The sequence below is a fragment of the Eleginops maclovinus genome, chromosome 20 (genome assembly GCF_036324505.1).
Source record: "Eleginops maclovinus isolate JMC-PN-2008 ecotype Puerto Natales chromosome 20, JC_Emac_rtc_rv5, whole genome shotgun sequence".
NCBI lineage: Eukaryota > Metazoa > Chordata > Actinopteri > Perciformes > Eleginopidae > Eleginops > Eleginops maclovinus.
The window spans coordinates 24590574-24618004 of NC_086368.1; the positions used below are offsets into that span (position 1 = coordinate 24590574).

General features: G+C 41.4%; 3 protein-coding genes across 6 annotated transcripts; 2 read left to right on the top strand and 1 right to left on the bottom strand.

Moving 5' to 3' along the window:
* Window positions 1-492: 492 nt before the first annotated feature.
* Window positions 493-9184, top strand: LOC134882662 (cadherin-like protein 26). Of its 4 annotated transcripts, none has more exons than XM_063910493.1 (17): window positions 493-570; window positions 2357-2479; window positions 2736-2885; window positions 3687-3828; window positions 4039-4205; window positions 4612-4743; window positions 5550-5732; window positions 5860-6164; window positions 6243-6385; window positions 7361-7585; window positions 7665-7886; window positions 7984-8105; window positions 8191-8289; window positions 8479-8562; window positions 8637-8684; window positions 8772-8828; window positions 8919-9184. In XM_063910493.1, the coding sequence occupies exons 1-17, from the start codon at window positions 550-552 to the stop codon at window positions 9123-9125; spliced, it is 2430 nt and encodes an 809-aa protein (XP_063766563.1). In that variant the 5' UTR covers window positions 493-549; the 3' UTR covers window positions 9126-9184. The 4 variants fall into 4 exon arrangements, with proteins under 4 accessions (XP_063766563.1, XP_063766564.1, XP_063766565.1 ...); XM_063910494.1 differs by having other exon boundaries at window positions 8922-9184; XM_063910495.1 differs by lacking the exon at window positions 8637-8684.
* Window positions 9185-9225: 41 nt separating this feature from the next.
* LOC134882663 (protein LSM14 homolog B-B-like) lies at window positions 9226-13100 on the bottom strand. Its single transcript, XM_063910498.1, has 8 exons — window positions 11701-13100; window positions 11162-11325; window positions 10953-11082; window positions 10652-10828; window positions 10490-10567; window positions 10135-10275; window positions 9908-10037; window positions 9226-9827 (listed from the first exon to the last, which is right to left on the bottom strand). Exons 1-8 carry the CDS (start codon window positions 11825-11827, stop codon window positions 9671-9673), a joined length of 1104 nt encoding a protein of 367 aa, XP_063766568.1. The 5' UTR covers window positions 11828-13100; the 3' UTR covers window positions 9226-9670.
* A 326-nt stretch (window positions 13101-13426) lies between these two features.
* LOC134882660 (transcription initiation factor TFIID subunit 4-like) lies at window positions 13427-25377 on the top strand. Its single transcript, XM_063910492.1, has 15 exons — window positions 13427-14420; window positions 14981-15114; window positions 15783-15902; window positions 16581-16670; window positions 16812-16934; window positions 17591-17680; window positions 17796-17993; window positions 18139-18271; window positions 18899-19001; window positions 19420-19589; window positions 19675-19805; window positions 20653-20778; window positions 21526-21582; window positions 21683-21805; window positions 24122-25377. Exons 1-15 carry the CDS (start codon window positions 13673-13675, stop codon window positions 24284-24286), a joined length of 2511 nt encoding a protein of 836 aa, XP_063766562.1. The 5' UTR covers window positions 13427-13672; the 3' UTR covers window positions 24287-25377.
* Window positions 25378-27431: the final 2054 nt, after the last annotated feature.

Here is a 27431-nt window from a genome sequence, read left to right on the forward strand (position 1 = left end):
GGTTACGAAGCCACGTCCCTACAGACTGAGCTACTGCTGCCTAACATCTTCATAGTGTAATTATTATTTGTATATATTTTCTTAAAACTGAGATGTGTGTACAGCTCTCTAAATCATTTGATTAATTAATTCATTAATATTTGGACAGATAAAACAAATGACAAACAGATGAATACATTTAGGTTAATTTAGTGCCAGGCTCACTGCATAGTGACGTATGGCGCTGTTTCCAAGAATCCTCCCCGCAGTAATTCTCAAGAACACCTCGTGAGCAAACAGTGGAATGTTGAGGTTTGCAATTTAATATTGTATCTCTCTCACACACACACACACACACACACACACACACACACACACACACACACACACACACACACACACACACACACACACACACACACACACACACACACACACACACACACACACAGACACGTTGTGCAAATGTAGGCGTGTAAAGAGGAGTGGGCAGGTTCCCGTCCCACTTTGCTCAAATGTCAGAAAAGCCAGTCCTCTAACACTCGGAGGCTTCTGAACTGAACCAGCATCATGCTCTGCTTATTCATCATGGTATGTAGCAACTCTGGCTTTACTGAATTTACTTTAATTTAAGTTAAATTAAAATGTGTTTTTTTTTATCTTTGTCTTGGAAATGAAAGAATGACACAATGTAATTTAGGCAGCATCATTTCCATTATTATCTAATAATAATAATAATACATTTTATTTGGGGGCGCCTTTCAAATCACCCAAGGACACCTTACATGGCATAGGGAAGGCGTGTCCAAACTTTTTTCAACGAGGGCCACAATCAGAAAAACATACGAAGGGCTGGGCCACTCACTAGAGGTGAGGTGTATTGCCTCATAAGTTAGCTAAATCAATCAGATGTAGGTAAATTGTTGTTGATACTTGGAAATCCTTTAAGAAAACCAACAGCTTACAACATAGCTCTCCATAGTGTTTCCTTTACCTTGTGAGCAGCTTAACCCCTGAAACAGAATCTTCAGATTGATTATGATAAGAGGAACTAAGAAGGGTATTTTTAAAGCTTGTTAGGAGCTACTTAGATTTGTTAGAAAAAATGTTTTCAACTTTGACATAATTTGTTTGAAAAGTGGGCTTATTAAAACACACAACACTAGTGTGAAATGTATTTTTGAAATATATGTTTAAGAAGTACACTATAAGAAAACACAAGTTTCAGGTTGGGGCTATTATACTTTGGAATTTGCTGAGGGCCGATATAAAATGCCCGCTGTATTTAGTTTGGACACCCCTGGCATAGAGTAACGTAGGGAGAGTTAAAACAGTGGACATCCGGGGTAAAACAAGACACACAACAGGAAATGGTAGTACAGTTTATAGTGAGAATGCCAGTTTGAACAGGTGTGTTTTGAGTTTTGAATGTTGTTATGGAATCCGACTGTCGGATTTGTAGTGGCTGGGAGTTCCAGAGTCTGGGTGCCGAGCAGCTGAAAGCTCGAGCACCCATGGTGCTGAGGCAAGAGCTGGGGATGGAGAGTAGTCCAACGGAGGAAGAGCGGAGGGTGCGGGAGGGGGTGTACTCCTGAAGGAGGTCATTATGTATATGGGGGCTTGGTTGTGGAGCGCTATTATATATGAGTAGAATGTTTTTGTAGTCAATACGGTATCGTACAGGAAGCCAGTGTAGTTGAATGAGAATGGGGGTGATGTGGTCAGATGAGTTGGTGCGGGTGATGATCCGGGCAGCAGAGTTCTGAATTATTTGCAGTGTATTGAGGAGTTCGGTGGGAAGGCCAGTCAGGAGTGTGATGCAATAATCAATCCGGGATGTAGCGAATGAGTGAACCAGGATTTCAGTGCTGGGTTGGGGCAGAGATGAGCGGAGTCTGGAGATGTTCCGAAGATGGAAGAAGGCAATGCGAGTGATGTTTTTAATGTGTGGTGCGAATGAGAGGGAGCCGTCCAGAATGACACTGAGGCTTTTCACTTGGGCAGAGAATGGTATGGGGAAGCCGTCGATGATGATGTTTTCAGCTGTGGTGTTGGAAATCAGTCACTTGTTAGTAAATATTATTTTTTCATCACTCTCCTGTTCAACATATCTGCATTCTGTGTTTCCGTGTCTTACTACAAGATGTAAAAAGTGATTTATATGGTCAAACAAAACGTGCAAAGTACAATTTTCCATGTAATGTAGCATCTGTGGAACTGGTTCACCAACTATGCAGCTGAAGTTCATTTCCAGCTGTACAATAGACATTAATGGCTAGCTCCAACCAGGAACATCAAACAAATTATGATTTGCATACTACTTCTTTTCGTTTTGAGTACCCTGTACTTCAGGTTTGGTTGGCTTTTGTCCTTTCAGGTTTTTTGTTTTTCGAGCGCAACATGCTCAGAGCTGCTGAGTCGTCACAGAAGGTCTTGGGTCATCGACTCGTTCACTATAGAGGAGGAGCATCCTGGGCCCTTCCCTTATGTGCTGGGAAAGGTCAGAAAACTCCACTTGTCAGAAAATAAACCTATTAAATACTAAATTGTATTAATTTACAGACCTATTAATTTGAATATCTCCTGTAACGATTTATATGCAAAGCTCAGCCTTCATCTGTTTCTGAAGAGTCTTACCATGAAGCCTTCATTTTTCATAACTTCTAACCAAATGTAGGTCATGTTTTTTCCTTGGACAAATACAACATCAGGTTCCCTTAAAACAAGCGTAAAAAGTGTGTGGTATTGTGTTGTAGATAAACATTGAACGGGACTATCGTGTGATGTTTGATCTGTATGGGGAAGGAGTGGAGAAGGAGCCAAAGGGAGTTTTCACAATTGACAAAGACTCTGGCACTTTGTACGCCCACAGGGCCGTGGACTACGAGAAGAACAAACTGCTGCAGGTTCGGACATAGCTTGCGTATTATAAATCAACATTAAGTAACAACTACTCAACCAGCTGTTTTACATTAAAAAAGTAGAACATTTGGTAATAAAATCAAGGCATAATGCAATCACTGAAAATAGGATTTGGATTTAATGGGGAAGTTATTTTAAATGTTTTAAATGAGGTACTTATTCAGGCAGGTGTTACCACAGGGAAGTATTGTGGACATGGGCAGCAGCAAAAGGTTCTTTAGCCAACTAACAGAAAGACACACCTAAAGAAATCTGTTCAGATGATAGTTATACTTACAACATTTTCAGGGCTCTATTATGCCTACTGACAGCCATTTCTGGTATTCTGGTAATGACATAAACCCTTAAACCCTTAAAAGACAATCGTTTCTGTGAACTAAAATGTATTTAAAAAGGCAAAGATTGGGATGAGGGCTTCAGGAGAGAGCTGGCTGACAGTGATCATTGACTAAACTAACATAGATGTTTTTAGCTGGGTCTTTTTATTAAGCTGGCTAAATTGTGTTTTATGGCTCCTCCTGTTGCTGTATAAGTACCACATTCAACCCTACTTCAAGACATCTATCCCCTTAATGTATTGATAAATTAAAACATTGTTTTAATCTTCAAATCTTTAAACAATAGTTGCCCCCTAAATCTTGGTGAATTTTGGATATGAATGTTATTTTATTATTATCTGGTATGAAAGCGAGTACCTTTACCTGCAACTCAGTGGAGATGCGTTCTTTATCCTGTTTTCTTCTTTACATTGAGACTAATGTTGAGTCCCATCTGTCAATCTGTAGCTGAAATTTGAGGCCGTGAAGACCGATTTATCGATAGACACCAAATTAGGAGTTGAAATTGCCATATTAGACATCAACGACAACCCACCACGCTTTCAGAAGGATCTGTTTGAAATCAGCGTTGATGAGGACATAACACAAGGTAAAGGAAGAAGTAAAGCATATTCCTTTTTTCTTTTTCTTTACAATATCTGTTAAAGAAGACATATAATGCTAATTTTCACGTTCAATATTTGTATTTTGTGCCTCTACCGTGACATGTTTCCATACTGTAAGGAAAGAGAAAATCCCCGTAAGCATAAGAGAGCATCTTTAGGTACATCCCTTTCTCTGCTTTGTCCTTTCACCACAGGCTCCCATATCCAGACTATGGTAGCTGACGACAGAGACAAGAGAGGGACGCCAAACTCAACGTTCCACTATGAAATTAAGTCTGTGTCTCCAAGCCGTCCGGGCACTGAGTTCACTATTGATTCTCATTCTGGGACAATATCATTCAAAGGGTGTTTGGATCATGAGGTAAGTGTCTGTACATACTTTGCTGTAAACTTGTTTATTGCAGCAGTTCCTGTTCTGCAGGGTCTTCGCTAGATTGAGAAACATAAATCATGATAGATAGCCAGTGACTAAAGTATGTGTTCTGTCTGAAAACATGTAAGGTATGGTTAAAAAGACACTTGTTTTATGTGAAGCAGAGTGAGTTGAGCTGCTTTAAAATATAATATAGTGTCAGGGATGATGGATATATTCGCATAAAAGGAGTATAGCTGCAACAAAAACACCTTTAGCACACTATCGACCAAATCATAACACCTCTTTTTGATAATACAATTACCATTATAGAAGAGAAATGGACCCTGACTGGATGGAAGCCCAGTCTGTATATATAAATCTAATCGTAGCTTTTTCATCTCCTTGTGTTGAGCTGGCTGAGATGTTCACAGTGGTGGTGGAGGCCAAGGACCACGGAGACGTAGTCAGTCTGTCCAGCTCAAGCACTGTTATCATCCACATCCAGGACGGCAACAACCACCTCCCAACCTTCAGCGGACAAACAGTGAGCGGTCGTCTTCTCTTTATTTCTTGACCGAACAATGATTACACATTAACACACAGTTCTTCGTGCTTTACACACACACACACACACACACACACACACACACACACACACACACACACACACACACACACACACACACACACACACACACACACACACACACACACACACACACACACACACACACACACACACACACACTCATTCATATTATCCATCGAGATTGCGTTATTTTTCTCGATGGTAACTTACATTTTTTATTTTAACACTGTTGGAAAGAAACAAAAACCATCAAACAAAAGAAACAGAGGAATGGGGGATTAGATAAAGACACTAATAAACACTAATATAAAATAGGAATAGATGATAAAGCCATGATGAATTAATGTGGTAAGTTGGTAATAATATTCTTAAATAGAATTATTTTATAGGTGGCTGCAATGATTTGTAATGCTTGGTGAAAGATTAGGACACATAACATAATGTAGAGTTCAATTGTAAAGTCAATGTAAACTGTGTAGGTCAGGCAGATACATGATATGGTTAAGTAAAGGTACTTAGTGTATGTCTGCATTATAAGATAAAAAAAATGTTCTAAAAAGAAGACTGCAGGTTTTTAAAAGCAATAAATACAACTGATTTAACTCTATACACGGGTTTATCCAGTTCATTTAAACTTTTAAAAAGCCAGGTCCAAAACAACTGTGTAATCCACGCTCATGAATTCCAATATAGGAAAGAAATAGGTGCTCTATATCAGATTTTCTTTCCCTTGACCTCTGCTGTTTTGGATCATACAACAGGGCTCTGGCAAAGTTAAAGAAGATGAAACAGGGACGTCTCCTCTGCGACTGCATACGACAGACAAAGACACGCCGAACAGCCCGGCATGGAGAGCCAAATACACTATCCATGGCGACGAGGGAGCGCACTTTAAAATAGAAACAGACCCAGACACCAACGATGGGATCCTGACGGTTGTAAAAGTAAGAGCTGCTCAGCTGCATGCTTTACATTACAGTGACACCCATCTGTAGTGTGGTGTGTAACTAAGTTGAATGTGTGTTTGTCTTTGTGCGTCTCCAATGACAATGTATTGCATGTATGATTCAGTCGTTAGACTTTGAGGAGGAGGCCCTGAGGGAGTTGACCATCTCAGTGGAAAATGAGGCGCCATATTTCTCCTGTGAAGTGAAGGAGAAGACGCCCTCAGGCCTCTGGAAAGTCGACACCAGTAAAGGTGACGATCCTCCACTGGACACTCTAAAAGTTATCATCGAAGTCCAGGATGTCAACGACCCCCCGGTGTTCAGTGTGAGCGTTAAAGAGGTCGTGTTGGAGGAGAACGCACCCATTGGGACCTGGTTGGAGAAAATAACTGCATTGGATCCTGATTCTGGTCAAGCAAGAGCTTTTGTGTAAGTGGGAAATTAAATCCAGCATGTTGTAATTTATCTGGGAGCTCTTTCACTATGGCAAGTCGTGTTTGCACACAGGTACAAGGTAGGAAGCGATCCTGCTGGCTGGGTGACAGTGGATCCTCACACAGGAGACATCACGACAGCTGGGACACCAGATAGAGAATCTCCTCATGTCAGCGACGGCGTCTACACCATCTTACTGCACGCCGTGGATGATGGTAAAACTCAAAACAGACACAGATCATAATTTTATGAACAAATATAAGTTTCATTTAAAAGTCTCCTCTGCTTTGTGACGCTTTTTGTGTCTCTTGGGCTGGCTTTAGTGACCCCTGACTTTTCCTCTGGTGCCACCAACAGGTCAAAGTTTTCCCTCACTCTGTGAAATATTTTAACAGATTTTAAACACAATTTGGTACTGACCTTTATGATTCCCAGATGATCAACCCTGGTAGCTTTGGTGATCATATGAGGTTTACATTTGTAGTTCTTCATGAAATTTGAGACACATTCAAGCCTCATCTCAAGATAACTCCTTTTCATCTAGCACCACCATCAGGTCATCAATTCCATTTGTCCAATATGTTTGTTTTCTGCCCAAATGCCAGCTATACCCAACCTTTGTATTTCTTTGTTTTTATGAAAGTGAGCAAGGACGCACCCTACTGGGATGTGGTGAAATACTCTAGCTTCTTATGTCTTATGCCACCATTTTTTCTCACTAGGTTAAGGAAAGACGTGAAGTTATTGTCAAGGGTCTGATGCATTGAATTATGGGACGACGTTATCTGTAAAGGACGGTCTAGTGTACCCTATGTTTGAGGAGATATGTAAAGGAAAGATTTGTAGTACCTTTCTTCAGCATTAGAGAATTAGACCTGGTCATTTCACAGTAACCTTCCAAAGAAAATAAGGCCTTAGGAACCTGAAATCAAAGCAGCTAAATGTTATTCATCATTCATTTCATTATTTGCACCCATGCTTTCCCTACTGGCTAGGCCAAAATGTGTGTGTGTGTGTGTGTGTGTGTGTGTGTGTGTGTGTGTGTGTGTGTGTGTGTGTGTGTGTGTGTGTGTGTGTGTGTGTGTGTGTGTGTGTGTGTGTGTGTGTGAATGCATGATGATGGTATCCAGCTGGAAGTAGAGCCTCAAAGTTTTGCTAGCATAACTGCATTACTTTTATGTGTTGGACAGGTGAGCCACCGATGACAGGTACAGCCACACTGAACATCCATGTAACGGACCACAACGACAACGTGCCTCAGCTAACAGTGGGCTTTGTGGATGTGTGTGTGTCTGACGGCCCCTCCAGCACCAAGATCACGGCCTTTGACCTGGATGATACTCCCTTCGGTGGGCCTTTCACATTTGAACTGCTTGGTGACGTCAAAGGGAAATGGAAGCTGAATCCCTCATATGGTAGAGCTATAGTTATATGTTGTAAAATATGACAAATATAAAGACAAATATTATTTAATTGTTGGATTATTTCTCACAGGGTACACTGCTGGCCTGGTGAAGGAGCCCGGTGTTTATTCTGGCCCGCACACGATTGACGTGAAGATCTCTGACATGCAGGGACAGTTTGCCGTTTACAACCTCAGTGTGACCGTGTGTCACTGCAGTGAGAGGCCCAACTGCAGAGGCCCCCGAAGCACTGCCACAACCGCTGCTCCCGAGGCTCTAGCCATAGTGTTTGCCTCACTGCTTTTGATCATGTGTAAGAAACCAACTAATTGCTATTAGTTTGCATCGCTGTAGAAATGTATTGTTAAATTTCTGATAACAGAAATCTGTCATCTGTGCCTCGCTGACAGGTCTGCTACTGATGGCAGTGATCATGACCTGCAGAAAAGAGTTCAAACCTTTTCACCCCAGTGGTACCTCCGGAGAGACATTCCTGCCATCAAACATTGAGAATCCAGGAACAGACTGCAAGGTCAGTACTGAGAAAAACGTGCAAATAAAACAAGTAATTGGCATCAAAATGTTATGCTAATATCAGTATGTTTCCCCCTTTCAAGGTACCTGACAACGTACTGGTAGGGTTTATTGAAAACTCCATAGACCAATCTAATTGGGGAGGTCAGCATGATGGGATTAAACACAACAACTTTTCAAAGGTGAAGAAATGTAAACATTTTTTTTCATGCTTGTGATTTTTAGGAGGATCAAGCTGTTTTTTTTTTTACAGGTTCTCATACATACATGAAAACACAGCTTGCATAATGAGCCCTTCTCTTTGAATGCAAGGACAAATTGTACCTCATTATGCTCTGTATCACAGTTGCTCCCATAATTTACATCAACAGGAAATGGAGCAATACTTCATCTACAATCACTTTAGAGATCACAGGAGGGAGGATATGTTCCATCTACATTACAACAGGAACCAGGTAATATGCACCCATTTAAAAGGTAATTATAATCCGGGGAATCAATGATTAATTCTGCTTCCATCTAATCCAAGGCAACTTTGAGATCTTTAGTAGCCAATGGCCACCATCAGACCCATCTGGTAATTAAGTTTGGATTGTGCTCATTATTACTTTAAGGCAGTAGCTGAAGAAACTTGATATTTACGTGAACTTCTTTTTTTTAACAGCGTGAAGAAATGGACACAATGAACTTCCATGCAACTCTCCATGCCGTGCTTCATCAGGTAGGCAGTGCGCTTTCAGTGTAATGTCTACTTTGTAGCTAAAAAGTGCCAAACATTATATTTGATTGTTGTTTTTTTTCACTCCTTTAGCAGCTCTTCTCTCTCCAAAAGAAAGAAGGTGACCTGCTTGAGTATGAACCTCAAGTTTATGCAGATGAGGGCGACTCAGATGTCCTCTCAGAGCTGGAGATCATCAGCCTTCCTGACAAGGATTCATACCAGAAAGCACTAAATGACTTGGGCCCCAAGTTCAAGCAACTGGCCTCCATTTGCAAGCCACCAAAAATAAAAAACTGAGCTTTTATGTTTTATATTTTATTTTAAAGGGGTGAAATAAAGAAGGTGATATTTTGTTACTGAATGATTTGCTAATTTACATCATCAGAGAGGAAAGCCATTCTGTTAATCATATGTTATTTATTAGCAACTGTTACAAAGTCCTCCACAGTCCCCTTTGTACAAGTAGGGATGAAAATAAAGTACAGCTGTCCTCCAAAAAGAAATTTGGCGCTGCATTTGGTCAGTCAATTAGACCGAAATTCCTAAATTTAGCAAAAACAAAATTATTTGCCTGCTGAAAAGACAAGTTCTACATTGTCTTTTACCAGACTACCTAACAATTAATACATTTGCTTCTAGCATGCAGCTGCTTGTGTAAAATAAATTGCTCCCATTTCATATAGTAAAGCATCAAATTACAAAATTCCCTGAATGCTCATTTGGGATTAATAAAACAAATCTTAGTTTCCAATAGGGGAAAAATGAAGGTACTTTTTTTTTTAAATAAGTAGAAAACTACAATATTTACAGAAAATGTTAACAAAAAGAAAAAGTTAATGCATTCACACCCTCCCACTACCAATTTTTGGGAGGGGTCGCTGCTCAGAGGTGCTCTGTCCTCTGTGTCCTCGGCCTCTGAATCCTCTGCCTCTCAGTATGCGGCCAGGCACTCCAAATGTTTCCATGTTAATTTTCTTCTCCTCCGCCCAGGTGGTTCTCCTGAAAATGCAAAGAAATTAAATCTATTGTTGAGCATGCCAAATGCCTCAGGTAAAAAACAGCAGAAGTTACATAATCACTTGGGCTTAAGGTCTGAAGAAATGTTGTCAAAGAAACATTTGGCTTTGTCGTAGAACTTTTCTCCTAGAGTGTCCTCGTCCTCCTGCAGAACCAGGCTATCCTCCGCCTCCACAGAATCTACATTTTCGACTGCAGATATTCAAACAATATCCAAATTACACACAAAACATACATTACATGATGTGCACTGAAACTAAATTGACTTTTTTATTTGAAATAACCTCACCCACAACTGTCTTCGTGATATCATCTTTAAACTGAGCATTTGCAGTTTCAAAATCAAAATCAGACTCAAACTGCAAGGTGGTGGCCTTAGAGTTTGTCACCAGAAGTTGGCCTCTGCTTCGGTTCCTAGACCTCCTGTTGCCTGCACACAAGCACCAGAAAGTTCAAGAACAAAAGCCACAAACACTACTGTAAAACTGGTTGAGTAACCATTTAGATCAGGTTCATCTAGTCTTGGATATAATTATTGCAGAAAGATGAGCACACTTTGACCTCGTCTAATAGCTCTTTATAACTTGAATCACAACCAAGATTGCCATAATGTGAGAAATGGTCTCAGTGTGCGTTTCTAATACCTCGGTTTTGCCTTTGTTTCTGGCTTTCAGCATCTTGGGCTTGACCCTTGGCTGCACTTGGCTGAGATGGTGTCCGACCTAAGGATGTAAAAATGTAATGTTTGGGACATTTTCTTTAAAATAGAAGCATTGCAAAAAAATACATAAACAGTTTTGGCTTACTGATGGGTACGTTCTCCTTCTGAACCTGGCCGGAGTGCTGTGTTGGTCGAACAGGCTGTTTTCCCTGTGGCTGGGCTGAAGCCTTCCCCTTTGCCCTTTGGGTAGCCCCGGCCAAAGGAACGGTCTGGACAGCCTGCTCCACCATGGGAGCTCTTCTGGCTGGGATGCCATGAAGTCCTGGTATTAAATGAGCAGGAACAAACATGGTGGGGATTGTTCAAATGCAGATATGTTAGATCCATCCTCTAACATTGCATAGTGCTTTAACAAAACCCTAAAATATTTTAAACATTTAGTGTACCTAGGCCAAGTGCTGAATTGTACTGCTGGTTGAGTAGAGATGTAGCAGCCAACTGGTTGTAGGTGGGCATCATGTCTCTGTATGAACTCCACCGGGGTTGATACACAGGTGAAGAGCTACTCATGGATGACTGGACAAAATAAAGTATAGTCAACTTACATTTTAGATGCATCTACAAATGTGAAATTACTTTTCTCAGAGCTACCGACCTGTAAAATAGCAGGGTCCAGAGGCAGTCCATGGTGCTGTTTCAGAGGCTCGGACACAGTGATATCTTTGATGTCACTTCCTCTGAAGATTATGAATTCATAAATTTCATCTTTCGCTGGCACTGGTCTATGTGCATGCCGGTCCTCTGTCCCATAGGATTTAACTGTTGGAGAATAAAGTTGGTCCAAAAAAAGAGAAATTTGTAAGATTTAAAGGCTTTTTTTTCATATGGCAATTCAAATGTTAAATCCCAGGCTCCTTCAACAATGCAACATAAAACAAGTGTAAGAAGAAACAGAGTAGAATAAAATAGTGCAAGATTATCCAGCTCCAATGTGCAAGTAATGCAGATGAAGTAATATAAAATGTCAAAAAACGAACAAAAGGTTGTATGTGAACAAACACATTCCAGAGTATGTATAGGATGATGTATGGCTTACAAAAATAAACTCACTGCAAGGTTATTTTCTAAATCAAGTTGTGCAGAGGTATTTGTCGAAGAAAAAACAACACGTGTTGTCTGGGCTTATACGGTTACCTTTGGCTAGCGCAACGGTGGACCTATCCGTGTCGACAGACGACAAAATTCCCTCATACCGGATCTGCGCTTTGGATATCAAACTTATTTTACTGCCAATATAAGGGGTCCCTGCTCTGGAGCTCATCTTTAAAGCAAAAATGTGTTTCTAAATTGAAAAGGAGCCTCTCAATCACAGAGCATTAAAGCACGACACACATCAGACAAGATCTGATCAGTTGTATCCGCAATTAGCAGGCACCTGTGGGCTTTTTAAGATTGCTAGTGACGCACGGACCTCTTTGCTGATGGCCCACATGCCCGTAAAAAGGGTTCGTTTCTTTAGCCAGACGGGTACGCCACAATAAGTAATCAAGATGCAAATGTGACGCAAGCGAGTCTGTGGAGTTTGCAGCCTTAGTAAAACTGGACACCCTGTCGTCACGACAAGCACAAAGTTATATAAACAATTAATTATTACAATGTACATTTATTTTACTCCCTTGGAGACACAACTTTGAGCAATTTACCATGTAACTTGCATGTATCAATATGTATAGAGTAAATGTTATCCAGTGTTAAAAGAGAACATGTAAAATATACATATTATTATGAATATCATTTTATATTATTATTACTATTAAATGTATTTATTTGTGCACTGCTCAAGATAATCATATAAAAGCCTGGTTACATGTTAGAAAGGAAACTGAAAAAGAAATTGAAAGTGTAAAATTTGAAAAAATGATAATTGTATTTCCTGTTAAATAGTTGTATCAATATCCTTTTCTTTCCATCTCCATTTACTGTATTAATTTATTTCCTTTTGGTTTATTGTTTCACATTTACATTATTATCTGAATAAGTATCCAACAATATAATAGTTTATTTGCCATTCAAGTTCCTCAAATTCCTCACAGCTGTGACTACTACGGAAATGTAAACTGTATACCAGAAAATAGCTTAATAGTAATGTTGTCCCTTGGAACTGCAACATGTCTAACATATTTTATAAATCACATTCGGATTCACATTTTAACGCTTAAATTAAAGTAAGAAAACACAACTTTATTTGCATTGCTCTTATCTATACGTCAGCGTAAGTCCCATGACTGCTGACAGCACTGTACAATACGCTATTTCCTCTCTCCGAGGAGGGTGGGGCGCCCTCAAACGCCTCTTTACAACAGCTACTTCACTTGTTGACCAAAACACTGCAGCCATCTTGCACAGCGCATCAAGAGTGAGTAAACTCTAAAATTAGGTGTGTTGGCTTGTCGTAAACCCCGATATCCTTCTCCCAATAGTCACACAGTACAATTTTGAAACAGAATAGCTATCGTGAAGGCAGAAAGACGCTGGCGATAATGTAACATTTGAAGAAAACATTATCGTCTGCGGTACGATGTTGTTCCGTCTCATGCATCCCCTGGAATGACAGCTGAAGCCATTGGTACCGCCTTTTACAATGCCGAACAGCCAATCACAGCTCTCCAAAATCCCCGCACGGAGACGTTTAGTCGTTGTGCGCATGCGCATGTCACTCGGTAAGTCCCTCACTTCTCACAAGCTCACAGGAGTGTGAAGATGGCGGTGGGGTCTGGCATGCTGGACGAGCCTTTTTCACACACAGAGGTGAATAAAGCGGTAGTTTCTCATCCCGAACAGTCTGTAGAGTCACACCTGTCGTTCTTGTGTCACAACAACCACTGTGATAGGCACGAAGCAGCTGGTAATTACATGGCGAGCTAATGTCCAGCTGGGACTTGGTCAAGACGATTGCCAAAGCAGGTACGCTGTAAACTACTAACGTTGTTTTCCTCTTTGTCTCTCCGAGTATACACGAAAAGCAAGCGCCGGAGCTGACTGATAAAAAACAGTACATGTGACATAGTCTTGCCCCATCACATTCAAGAAAGTGTTTGTGCTGCTTTTTAAACAAGTTGAAGTGCAAGGGGATCTCATCATACAACAAGCTCCCCATGGTTCAACTATGGATGCACCGACGCACAGCACAGACTCCAGCTCGGGACACGAACCTGGCAAAAAACTTGTTGTTAGTGACGGAGTAACTTCTCTCCCCAATCACCAGGGGAAAGTAGTGCATACTTTCAATGGGAGCCAAACTATGGACTCTCACAATTCAGGAAGCGGGGGGCCGACAGCGACAAGTGGCACTAGTAACAACAGCAGCAGCAATGCAATATCTGTTACTGCTATCAACAGTGGACCCGTGTTGTCAAAAGGGCTGCCCGGTGCTGCAACAATGCACCCCTCGTCCAACAGTGTGATTCAGACGCCGCTCATGAACTCCCAGAGTGTTGTGAGCCCGGCAACAACAGGAGCCACTGTGACCCTCGTCAGGCCGCCTATGCAAACTGCGGGGTCGGGAGCAACTTTGAATGGGAACAATAATGCGAGCCATGCTGCCGTGGTTGCCAATGCTTTGGGTCACACAGGTACCATCGTCTCGCAAAGCCCGCTTGTAAACAATTCGTCCAACTCGGTGGTGTCTGGCATCGCAGGGTCGCACATAATCAAGGCAGAGCCACCCACGACAATAATACAGGCAGTCCCGCAGCCGGCTGTCACTCCTGGAGTCGTCAGCTCTCCACGTTTCCCCACGACAGGAGCTACCGGTCCGGGTGGGATCCGAGCCCTGACTCCTCAGATGTTGGCCCCCAGGATCCAGCAGACCTCCCCAGGACAGCCCAGCGTACATAACATCCAGCTCCCCCCGGGTGAGTGAAATCAGAACTTTTTACTGTATCTGCACAGGAGTTTATTTACACCCAATTATTTTGTTCACTTGATGGCACCCAGAGGATTATTGACATTCACCTGGATCCATCCTAATCTTCTTTTAATACATATAGATTTTTTTATAGCATTTGGACTATCTATGTTGTAAATGTATTATGTCGTTAATTTACACACAACATGTATTACACGTTTGTCTGTCCTGGGAGAGGGATCCCTCCTCTGTTGCTCTACCAAGGCTTCTATCCCATTAACTGTGGGGTTTCTTTGGGAGCTTTTCCTTGTCCAATGTGAGTGTCTAAGGACAGATCGTGTCGTATCCATATTCTGTATTTAAACTGTTAACCCCCCTAAGACAAATGTATCATCATTGGGCTAAATAAATACACTTGGATTGATTTGCCTCTGTTTAATGACCTTACAATTAGACATTGAATGATTATATATTGGTTAACAGACATCCGATACAGAATTTAAAGTAGGTTATGTGTGTGCACCAGATTCCTTAAATAACACTTAACTGTTATGATTTATGGCTCAGGGATGGTGCTTGTACGCAGCGAGAGCGGACAGCTGCTGATGATTCCCCAGCAGGCGCTCGCCCAGATGCAGGCCCAGGCACAGGGAGGCATGGCCCCGCGGACCACCACACCAACAAGTGTCCCTCCTGTTCAGGTAAGATCAGAAATACTTCAGAAGTACTTTATTTATCCCAAACTGGGAAATGTTTTCGTTGCAGCGGCGAAATACAAAAGGAATGAAAACAAATACAAATAATTAGAACTAAAAAATGAAAATGAATAAAAATGAGAAACATACAAATGTACAAAAAGGATCACAAAGTCTGCCTTGGAAGAAGCATTTGATCTATTAGGCTTACTTTCATTCGGATGCCAGTATTTCAAAGCCCATGCCCAGCTGCAGTGTGAAAAAAACCTTGAGTTATATTAGAGATCATGTGTTGGTGTTTGGAAACTCGTGAGCTGTCACTGGTGGACTCCTGGGCGATGACAACCCTACTTGGTGCCATTATGGTGGAAAAAACACAGCTAAAGTGCCTGCTTTGATGGTAGATAAAACATGACTATGTCCCCTGCTTACATGGATAAACGTTTCCTCAATGGTAGACCTACCAGTAGAGAAAAGCCTGATAAAGTTCCCTCTTTATGCGACCCTAAAATTGAGGAAACCTGAAGTATTGCAGTACAGGCTAAAACCCTTTTATTTGATTTCCACCATTCTGTTGTAAAGACAAATAGCTTTGTGTATTCAGATGCAATAGAAGTATCTTTCTGGTTTGATTGAACTGAGTGTTGCACATCTTGCTTTGTGCCTTGTTGCAGGCTCCTGGAAACACCCTCATCAGCAGACAAGTGGCTCCCAGCACCATCATCCGTCAGGGAGGTCCGACCCCGACACCGCTCACTGCGACCACCACTCTTCACAGACCCCCTGTCCTTCAGGTAACCCCGAGTGTGGGTGTCAAATAAGTTCTTATTCTCCTTTGGCTTGTTGCACATTGTTATGTCTCCATTACTTGCACGATCTGCACACTTTACGGCTTGATTATTTTATTATAGATGATGATATTACCATTTTTTGTGTAGATGTCAAACTAGAAGGATCTCATGAGTGCATCTTTACTAAATGAAGATGATGCAAACTCATTCTAGAAGATGTGCTTTTTGCATAAATGGTTCACTGCCTTGGTTAATTGGTAATCCTGAACCTTGTTTCTCAGATTTAATAAAGACTTTAGACCTAAACTTGAAGGGATTGTACTTATTTCCAAAGAGGTTCATGTTTAACACGCACTGAAACATGTCGGCAGAATTTCACATAAACAAATAGATAAATCACTAAATAATCAAATCATACAAAGCATGATGCTGGAGTGCTGACTTGTTTTCCTCGTGTTTCAAACCAACACACTGAAGTCAATTTTGTGAGAAAACAGCAACTAACTGAAATGCTGCGCAGGAAAACGGCACCTGTTTCCTCTTATGGACCTGACTTTGATGCGCTGGTTCAACTTTGAAGCAACTCTAAACCCACACTCATCTGTGATGAATTGAAACTGGGGGTTTGAAATGTTTGGAACAACCTAAATAACGTGACGATGTTGATGTCTGTTTTCCCAGAGTTCAGTTGGGGCTGCAGTACCAGGAATTACACCCAGGACCGCCAGCCCGTCAGCTGGGACCTCACTCGCCCCGATATCAGTGAGCAAAGTGAGTTGTGCTGTGCGATCAGAAGGAGCTGGATGTCACTGTGTACTCTAAAGAATTGCTGATTGATAACAAAGAGTGAATCATGCAGCTTTGCATAATATGGATTTTGTTTGCATAATGTCTGTGTTCTGTGTTTGGCAGGAGACGATGGAGAATGTGAAGAAATGTAAGAACTTCCTGTCCACTCTGATCAAGCTGGCCTCCTCTGGGAAGCAATCCACAGAGACTGCAGCGAGTGTGAGAGAGCTGGTCAAAGACCTGCTGGTGAGTGAGCCGCACACAGAGGACACACACAGGACACACAGGACACACACATCAACCTGTCAACTGATATAATGTGTCTCACATTTGAGGTGATTGACTAACGATAAATAAATATAATAGTTTGATGTTTTGTTGAGCTGTGCCCCACATTTTCAAAACAAGAGAAATCTTATCATTTTCAGAGCCTTTTTTTAATCCACTTTTTTATTTGACATCTTTTATATCTTGAAAGAAAACCTAAAACACAGATGGACTGTGCCAGAGAAACACTTGAACCTTTATTTAGTTTTTTCACCGGCTTAATTGCTGAAAATCAGGAGACCTCTGTGGATCATTTTGCTCCTGGTAAAAAATCTTTAAAAGAAACATTAAAGGAATCCTAACCAGGAGTACGTTTGTAAATTTCCCCTCTGTGGGACTAACAAAGCTGTTCTGATTCTGAGAAACGTACTGCCACGGTGGAGAAAACGACCAATGAAACTACTCTAAGAAGTCAGAAATCTCCTTCTGGTTTTGTTCCATAGAAAGCCTCCCAGTGACAGAAAGTGACGTATTGTCAATCAACAAGCTACGAGACCAGCTGTGATTTTAAAGTGTATCATCTGTACCTGCAGATATGGCTGCTCTCACCCCCAGCTCTTTTTATTTTATCCTAGGAGGGCAGACTGGAGGCTGAGGAATTCACCAGCAGATTGTACAAAGAGCTCAACTCCTCCCCCCAACCATACCTTGTGCCTTTCCTCAAGGTAAGAAAGCCTTTTTTCTAATGTCACTGTGATTCCTTCCAGTATATTTTCTCGGACCACAGGAGACGATTATAAACTGGTGTCATCTTTATGTTCTCTTGTGTTTGTTCTGCAGAAAAGCCTCCCAGCCTTGAGGCAACTCACCCCAGACTCAGCCGCCTTCATCCAGCTGAGTCAGCTCCCCGTGCCAACCTCAGGTCCAGTCACCTCCACCTCAACGGTCCTGGGCAGCCCAGCGCCCCGCCTCGCTACCCCAGTCAGCAGGCCCCAGCTCCAGACAGGCATTGGCAAACCAGGACCAACCTCCTCACTGGTAACTGACTATAACATAAGTCACCTCGACTCCAACCTGCAGAGTTTACATCATATGAGGCTTCTCAAATATTTTCCACACTAATCAAACGAATACCTATGGTAAAATAACTACATAATCAGCATGTGGAACTTTACCCTTGCAGGTTATCCATCCTCAGCAGCAGAGAACAATGTTGAGACCTCAGGTAGCCTTACCGACACCCACCATGGTGGCTCTCAGGAATCAGGCCCCCGGCCGCATCATGCTGGGACAGCAGCACGTCCAGCTGCACCAAGGTGAGGACCTCGATCTCAATCCAAAGTGATGATTTATGCACTGAACAAATAAGACAAGCTTCCTTTTTCAAATGATTTGAATGAGAACAGAATGCCATGGAAAGTGGCCTCCTCTAGAAAAATTGCATTGCCCAACGTCTTTTTCTTCCCAGAGCTAAGTCTTTGCTTTCAACCGCTTCAACGCTTCGAATATTTCAAATTTCCAGAAAAGTGCTGGTGACGTCACTGTAGAAACAGCATGAAAAGGTTGTTCATGGCCAAATCTGTCAGACATAAACTATCACAACAAAGACCAAAAGGCCTGTTTGTTGGAGCTGATTTGTCGGGTGGACACCGGATGTTGCTGACAGTTAATGTGTGAATTTTATTGCCCCCCCTCCCTCGCTATATGGCTTTCAGACTAATTGGTGGCGAGCTCATACATACAAATTATACTTCCTGCCAGAAAAAGGAGCTATGCGGACACCGACCCTAAAACAAACGTACATCTAAAAATGCCACCTAATGAACATCCAAAAGCTAAGGATAAAAACATGTATTAAAAGCTAATAACTCATTTGCCTGTGCGTGTTTGTGCCGCTCCTTGGGTGACCTGTTCTGATGATTGTGATTTTGTTTCTTTTCCAGTTCCTGTGAAGACGGAGGGATCACCTTTTCCTAGACAAGTGTCTGCTGCGACCCTGACCCTGGCTCAGAAGAACAAGCTGAGAGAGGCGGGAGGGTTGTTCAAGTAAGAGAAAAGTTGAATTTAAATCAACCTTAGCGTACATGAAGTTTAATCAAACAAGTTTTAGGATCACTCGCAGGTGGAAAATTACTTTTGGGAACTTTCAGTCAGTAAAAGGCAAGACGAGTTTATTTATATAGCACGTTTCAGCACCAGGCCATTCAAAGTGCTTTACCAGAAACATTAAGATCAGTATGATAAAGTGCAGTGGAAATGCAATAGAAAATGATATTTAAAAACAGTAATTAAAAAGCAAAGAGAATAAAATTAAAGTAAAACAAACTAAAATAGAATTAGACAGGTAGAAAATACAGGTAAGAATTAAAGCCATTTGATCTCATTGTCAGCATACCTTGTGTAGTAATAACAGGTTGGATGAAATGTATTGTGGTTCCTCAAACACCTCCATTTGTGTTTACAGAGATGATGACGACATTAACGATGTGGCCTCCATGGCTGGAGTGAACCTATCGGAGGAAAGCGCTAACATCCTAGCTACCAATTCTGGACTAGTGGGAGCGGTGACGCGTTCCTGTAAGGACGAGGCTTTCCTCTCCTGTGCCCTTCTCCAGAGGAGGATGCTGGAAATCGGTGAGACTCTTATTATATTATTGACAGTTCCGCTTCTCTCCATCCAGATTCTCAAACCCCAGGATGTCTCTTGTTTGTTTTCCAGGCAGGAAGCACGGTGTGACAGACCTGGGGGCCGAGGTGGTGAACTTTGTCTCGCACGCCACTCAGCAGCGGCTCCAGACCCTGCTGGAGAAAGTTTCCCAAGTAGCTCAGCAGAAAAGCTACACCTTAAAGGTTTGTTTGCAGCATTATTAAAGAGACGTGTACAAATATAAATCCACCTTTCCCCATGGTTTACATTCTTGCAGAAAAATCGATTGCTGGTGCTATGATCAAGGAATTGTACCTGCCACCTAAACACGTATTTTAAAGCGCATGAATAAATAGTGAGGGATTAAGGTTACAAGATATGTATCATATGTTGATATTATTTCTTTATTAAACAAGGACCATGCAAATACTTTTAGATGAATTTCAGAAGTGGCAGACGTTGTTTGAGTTGCCAGTAGAAAAGTTCAGGGGCAGCTGAGGATAAACCATCATTTCAAACCCTATTTATGACATCATTTCAAACCCTATTTTTTAGCATGCAAACCACAGATACCTCATACAAATCTTGATCCACATATAATATTAATAATAACTATACACTTTTTTTTATTGATAAATACTAGCATGCAAGATGCAGCCCAAATTGCGTTACAGACACAAAATAAAGATGGAGGAACATAGAGTTATATCACAAAACAATATAAAACAGTGATGCAACTGAAATGACTCCAAATGAAAAAGATAGGTCTTAAATGTTCTTATAAAAACTCCCATGTGCTGTCTAAGATCTGATGGGATCCACAGTTGGGGGCTATACAAACAGAAAGCAGCTTCCCGAGACTTCTTGTGTAATACTTTCGGTATTTCTAAAACAAATCCACTGGAGGATCCGAGTGTCCTTGCAGGGTTGTAAAACGAAAGGCAGTCACTGATGTATGTACAGGTTGTGTAAAGCCTGGTAAATCATTAGAAGCAATTAAATATTTTCTGGGATAAAGTGTAGCATTGTAAGTTTGCTGTGTGTCGGCAGGAGGACGACAACTATGAGCAGGGCAGCGATGTTCGTACTCAGCTCAAGTTCTTTGAGCAGCTGGACCAGCTGGAGAAACAACGGAAGGAGGAGCAGGAGAGAGAGATCCTCCTGAAGGCAGCTAAGGTAAAGCACCACGGACAGACGTTTACACTAAATGGTAGTAAAAGGTTATGGTGTTTCTTTATGTCAACTAGTTAAGCGATTATCTGTGGAGTCAGATACGTGGCGTCTGAATAGAGTGTAAATAAATACTCTTAGAAAATGAACTGAAAGGGTTTTATGTTTCCACTAATACAAAGCTTTTTGGTAAAATATATTTACCTAAATATTTGATGTAATGCAAAGTCCAAAAATGCTCTTTGTTGCAGTGTCTTACATTCAGCAGGCAGACCATTGAAGATACTCTAGAGTTAAACAGACTGACTGCAGTTTGAAGCATCATGTTTTATTATTTCAAGGCCTTTGTTACTTTCTTGTAATATTTAACCCATTTATGAATAATACCAGGTGTGTTCTAAATGCTGATATATTCTGTGGTTGTTCAATGTTTTGGTTTCTCAAAATTAATCACTTCTCCAGAGGAACTTTAATATTCGGCCATGATTGATTTCAACTCTCCCTCAGGATGCCTCTTAAGTTGGAACGGTTTTGTAACACATGTACTGGAGACACATTTACAACACCAAATCAAAAACATTGATGGTTGTGTGAATTCCAAACGATAGTAAATTCTGCAAATATTTAATTCAATTGTAGCCATTTCTGCAAAATCAGCTGCAATTTCTCCCTCGTCTCTGACCCTGTTTAACCTGGGATCTGGGATTCATCCTGCCATATGGTAATGAATTCTGCTTTTATCTGACCTTTCAGTCTCGAGCTCGGCAAGAGGACCCCGAGCAGCTGCGTCTGAAACAGAAGGCGAAAGAGGTAGGCTGAGAGGACGAAGAGGAGGACGGGGAACTAGTGTCTGTTGTATGTTTCAGCACTGTCTGCTTGATATCCGTGTTGCTCTGTGTGTGTTATCCAGATGCAGCAGCAGGAGCTGGCCCAGATGAGACAGAGGGAGGCCAACCTGACGGCTCTCGCAGCCATCGGACCGAGGAAGAAGAGGAAGATCCTGGACTCTCCGTCCTCCTCCGCTGCAGCCGAGGTAACGCTGGATTCACCTTATACCTTCGGCATCTTCCTTAACAACCTTTGTCATCCTCACCTCACAACAGTGTTATTTTCTCAGCTATTTCATATTTTCTTCTAACTCTGGTTCTCGTCATTTAATCACATATTTCACATTTGAATCTTTTATCCTTCATAGTTTTATTCGCAACAAATCAAAACAATTTAGTCGACAAAAGTCATTATTTTGTCAATTAAATTTCCTAATTTATTCTAGCCAAATCAAAATCCTTTGTCATTGTTAATTCAAACTTATTTCAGATCTTTTGTTATTATTTTATAATGAAAAACACAGGTTGAATGACTTTGATTTTGGCTTTGCTCCTGACTAGTGAGTAATGCAATGCACGCTGTGGTTACTCACACCCAGCTGGCCCTTTATAAGAGTCAATGGCCACTAACTTGGAAAAATATGATGAATCAAATACTCCAGACCCAAATTATAAACTACAATTTATAATGAATTTTTCCCCATCAAAGATAGTGCATGTTGATGTTGTCTGTTCATCGTCATAGTCTTAGCATAATCACCGCTGCACTGCAGAAAATATCCTCTATGACAGAATGGAGAGCAGCATATGAGTCAACATTTTAAAAAGACACCAGCTTTGTCGATTTTTAAAAACACTGGGTAAGGAAACAGCTAATTTTAGCCCTAACAGACAGTTATTTACTCGGCCGGACAAAGTAAGAGTTTCTGACGAGCTGACACTGACTGAGAGCTGCTGTCTTCTGTGCATCTCAGATATCTGGGGAAATGAAATAATGAAGCCGCTTGTTGCTTCTGCCAGAGCGGGGTACTCGTGCACAGTCAGTCGGCTCTCTTTATTACACCAGTCACACTCATTTAGCACCATGACAAGGTCTTCATAACGTGACACACCTTAACTGTCCGAGCTGCAGCTGCTGGTTCTGCCGCTCAGAGCTGCTGCTCGTCAGCGGGATTGATTTAGTTAATTGATCTGTCCTCTGACCTCAAACCGCTGTTCGTTCTAGATTTTAATAGCCATGGGGGATGGTTGTTTTTTATATATATACTGTATACACTCAGTTGTTTGGGTTCTGCTCTGATTAATGATAATTGTTCACTGTTGTTTTAAATCACTATGGAGCGTCAACAGAAGAAGAGCCTTTTCTGTGAAATTAGCGTATAACCGTTTCCTGCAAGAGAATGGCCCGGTATTATTCAGGAAACAATATAAGCAACATATTTTTTTATTTGCCTACTTCAACAAAGGCTGCAGCAATTTAAAATTTGTGTTTGTCCCTTTTTAAAAAAACTAATATTTATTGAGAAGTACAGGGAACAACAGATGTTGCAGAGTCGTTCTGTTTTCTGTTCGGTACAATCCAATTTGCTGTACCAGTGAATGGTTAGTGGGGAAGTTGTTACCAAATCCCAACAACAAACAAAAGGGAAATAACACTTTAACAAAAAAGTATTGTTTTTGTGTGGAAGAAACCGAGGCCGTGACTGCAGGTCTTTCTAAATAACCAGTGCTGTAAAAAAGAGGGTTCACTGCATGTATCAGGAGAGAGGTGAGAAACAAGTACTTCATCAAACATTCGCCCAATAGACTACTGCGCGGCAACACATCTATTCTTTAACCATTTCCAAATGTCGTATGTTGTTGCCACGTACAGGTGCTCTCAATAAACACTAGCCAGTTCCATATATCACTCTCACAGACTCCAAAAAACAGCCATTACATTTCTTTGAGATGGGAGCACTTTGGACTGGTTTTAAGTCAGCTTTGTTTTCAGACGCAAATCGACAGACTAATACACACTCACACACTCTCCCATTCAAACCAACTGGCTCTCTATTTCAACAATTGTTCTACTTTTATCCAAACCTCTCTGCTGGTTTGCCAGTTTTATTGCACTCGATTGCAATATGAAGTGGATATTTTATTAATCAAAATAGTACATTTCTATTTGGCGGAGTTTCTTCACGATCTTTCCATGACCTCCCTCGCCAACTGCAGAAGTAGGGCTACCACCTGGGGTACTAATAAATAGTAATAACGGACGTGAACTGCACTTCCTCTGACTTTAAGGGTAAAGGAGTGCATGGGGCATGATGGGGATTTTAACAGGGCACACTGTGCTGCTCCATGTAGGTCAACATGTTTCATTGAAATGTTGTATTTCTGTATTGTAATTTTAGAGTGTAAAAGACAAATCTGTAAAAGTGCATACAGGCCATCTTTTGGGGTTTTATTTTTTGTGGCAATCATCAGACCCTCCAAAAAAATACAAACATCACATACTTCTTTGTCTCCTCCTGCAGGGGTCAGGATCAGGTCCCTCCCAGTCCGGCGGGGCGGGGTCGTCGGGCTCCAGACCCACGCGGCAGCGCATCACACGCGTCAATCTCAGGGACCTGCTGTTCTGTTTGGAGAACGAGAGATTTTCCAGTCACTCCCATTTCCTCTACAAGGGCTTTCTCAAATAGACTTGATGTGAGAGGGGAGAGGCGGGACCCGTGAGTGGAGAGATCCAACGCTCCCTCCATGGAGAGAGACCCTTTTTAAATGAGGAGGAGGAGGAGGAGGAGGAGTAGGAGTGTCTTGGCACATTTTGGAGGTTTTTCACATAAACCTGACGAACAGGAGTAGCCACATTGGATGGCCTCTCTACCTCTCTCCTTGAGTAATGCCTGTCTTGATCAGAGAAAAGGACAAATGCTAATTACTGTGCGAGAGAAATGGATGTGTGTTACGAGAGGGTTAATGAATGAACACTTTTCAATTATGCACAGAACAGTAGAGTTTATAATCAGCTGATTTGTACGTGTGTTAGCAATGGACATCAACACATTTGTTTTTAATAGACATCGACTCGTTTTTATTGATTTTAATTTAGACTTTTCCTTTTAACTGAATTAGTTTGAACTCCGAACTGTGTAACCTACTGAGTTGCCTTCCTAACTATGAATAAGCCATATAGCCATCACAAAGCAATTAACCCTGCTGTCACTCATGAAGCAGTAGTCATCTCCATCACTTGATTTATTTTCCAGCATATTTATTTACTAAACTCTTAAATAAATGTTTAGTTATTTATTTTGATTTCATGTGAAACTTCAAGTCGTTTCATGTAGTTTAAATTCAGAATGCATTTGCCTGCTTAGGATATGTTTAAAATCAACGTAGACATCGTAGTTTGGTGAGTAGGTTTTGGTGTGGGAAGAAGAGAGGTTTGTTCTTGGTGTTTTCATGTTTTAAATCGTTCATTTAAAATGATTTCCACGTGTTGATTTCTAAATAGATGGCTTTTAAACCCCTATTACTATACCAAACATGCATCTACCTGAAAGCGATTTCTATTTTTGTAGCTGCCCACCAACACACATTATTTTTACTCTTTCATAATGACTGGCCGTTTCCTCCGACTCAACAAGGTGCAGTTTCCTGTATATTTGTAAATGTTTCACCTAAAGTTTTACACATGGTTTTGTATAGAGTTGAGAATTTACCCACCCAGCATAAAGAAAAACACATTTTCTCTATTAAAATGTTTGAATAAATAATGATTTTACAGTAACCGGTTGAGGTTTGTTATTTGTTGTATGACACCAGGGGGCAGCATTGCATTAATATAACGTGTGTGTGTGTGTGTGTGTGTGTGTGTGTGTGTGTGTGTGTGTGTGTGTGTGTGTGTGTGTGTGTGTGTGTGTGTGTGTGTGTGTGTGTGTGTGTGTGTGTGTGTGTGTGTGTGTGTGTGTGTGTGTGTGTGTGTGTGTGTGTGTGTGTGTGTGTGTGTGTGTGTGTGTGTGTGTGTGTGTGTGTGTGTGTGTGTGTGTGTGTGTGTGTGTGTGTGTGTGTGTGTGTGTGTGTCACTGAGGCTTTGTACATGAATAAGCTAAACACATTTAAGTCCTTCTCACTCTACCTGTTCGCAGATAATTCCTCTTAATCCTCTAACATCTGTAATGCCACATGTAGTACACCGTGTGTGTCTCCCCTAGGTGTATACAGGCATCTATTAAACCACAACTCCCCAGAATACACTGCTAACACTGAACCAAGAATAACACTCACACACAGTCTGCTACCAGTCTGTGCTGTCTTGTTTCAGTCCGTCTCCATTATCTGCCCAACACACGCTGCATTAGCAACAGCTGCAACATCAGCTGCTCGCATGCCCCACGACCACGGGCTGGAAACAATTAGGCCAAACTGCCTGCGGGACGACTGCCTGATGGTTCCATGATTGGAAGCAGCTTTGGTATCGGTGTTGACCAAAGAGCAACAATAAGTGTGTATTTGGAGGCGTTGTGATGAGCCACATTTTCATTTTCTGTAATGAAAGTGCATCTGGGAGCCACTAGATGGCAATTTCCCCCCATTACAGGACTCTGTGTACTGAACAGCAGGTTCTTTATAGTGAATATTACCTTGTTGCATTTGGTTGAGTTTACATGTGTTGCTCTGCTGGAGACACACAATACAGACCAGTAGGCCAACCTGTCAGGCACCATTTAACCAAACATTTGGCAAGAAGAGAGAACAGTTTGGAACGTCAGTAACATCCCAGCCCTGAGCTGCCGGGAGACAGCAGAGCACAGAGTGTTTCCTCACAGCAGGGATAGAAAGTAACTAAGTACATTCAATCAAGTATAATTTTGAGGTACTTCTACTTTCCATTTTATGTTACTTTGTACTTCTACTCCATTACATTCAAAGGTAAATACTTTTATTTCACTGCATTTAGTTAATACCTTTAGTTGCCAATATAGATGAATGATAAACAACATGATCAACACTTAAATGAGACTTTAGCTACACCGTGTCTAAATTCACAAGCTGCCCATCTGTAAATAAAGTCATTAAAACGAGTTCCACTTAAACCAGCTTGGAAAACACAACACAAAGACCTCCATACTCCATGAGACTGCTAAACTCCTCAGGTTGCACAACTTTGATTGTTTTTTTAAAATTAATTTTATGTTTTGTATATAATTATAATGCATTGTTGATGTCAAGTGTTTCATTACAAAACTACCCTGTAGTTGTGTGTCTGACATTAAACCTTTGAATTCTTGATCAATAATTATAATATATATGATTCTGAAATGGTCCAATCTGCATAATGAGTGCTTTTGGTACTTTAAGTATATTTAGATGACAATACTTTTACTTGAGTAACATTTTAATTGAAGGACTTTTACTTTGAACAGAGTATTCCTACACTCTGATATTTTTACTTTTACTTAAGTACAACATCTGAGTACTTCTCCCCCCTCCTCCCCACAGTTCCAAGGCGGTCAGCTGGTGGCTCAGGTAAAGGCCTCGACCCTTGTGCCGCGGCCCAATCCAATATTTTTGCTGGTAATCCTCCTTCCACTCCTCAACACTGCTGCTCTTTCAGCGTTAAGTCCACATAAGCTCCCACTTGAGTGCCAGAGGCAGAGCAACAACAGGGATGGTGCGGTTGCCTAGCGACGCCTCAGTCACTGCACCTGAGGGTGTTGGTTAAACACCCCGAGCCCGCCGGAGGGAAGAGGAGAGGAGTAACATCACCGCTTCCCTGCATGACATTTATTAAAGGGGGCTGTTATTAATTTGTTACATTCATTGTTGTCATTTTTGCTTTCA

Coding starts and splice junctions, on each gene's coding strand:
- LOC134882660 (XM_063910492.1), top strand. CDS start 13,673: ATGGATGCACCGACGCACAGCACAGACTCCAGCTCGGGACACGAACCT. Junction 16,671..16,811: donor CCCCGATATCAGTGAGCAAA/GTGAGTTGTGCT, acceptor TGTGTTTGGCAG/GAGACGATGGAGAATGTGAA. Junction 17,994..18,138: donor CAGGACCAACCTCCTCACTG/GTAACTGACTAT, acceptor TTACCCTTGCAG/GTTATCCATCCTCAGCAGCA.
- LOC134882662 (XM_063910493.1), top strand. CDS start 550: ATGCTCTGCTTATTCATCATG. Junction 3,829..4,038: donor TGATGAGGACATAACACAAG/GTAAAGGAAGAA, acceptor CTTTCACCACAG/GCTCCCATATCCAGACTATG. Junction 8,685..8,771: donor GCCACCATCAGACCCATCTG/GTAATTAAGTTT, acceptor TTTTTTTAACAG/CGTGAAGAAATGGACACAAT.
- LOC134882663 (XM_063910498.1), bottom strand. CDS start 11,827: ATGAGCTCCAGAGCAGGGACCCCTTATATTGGCAGTAAAATAAGTTTG. Junction 11,326..11,700: donor CACCGTTGCGCTAGCCAAAG/GTAACCGTATAA, acceptor ATTCTCCAACAG/TTAAATCCTATGGGACAGAG. Junction 10,038..10,134: donor TATCACGAAGACAGTTGTGG/GTGAGGTTATTT, acceptor GAATATCTGCAG/TCGAAAATGTAGATTCTGTG.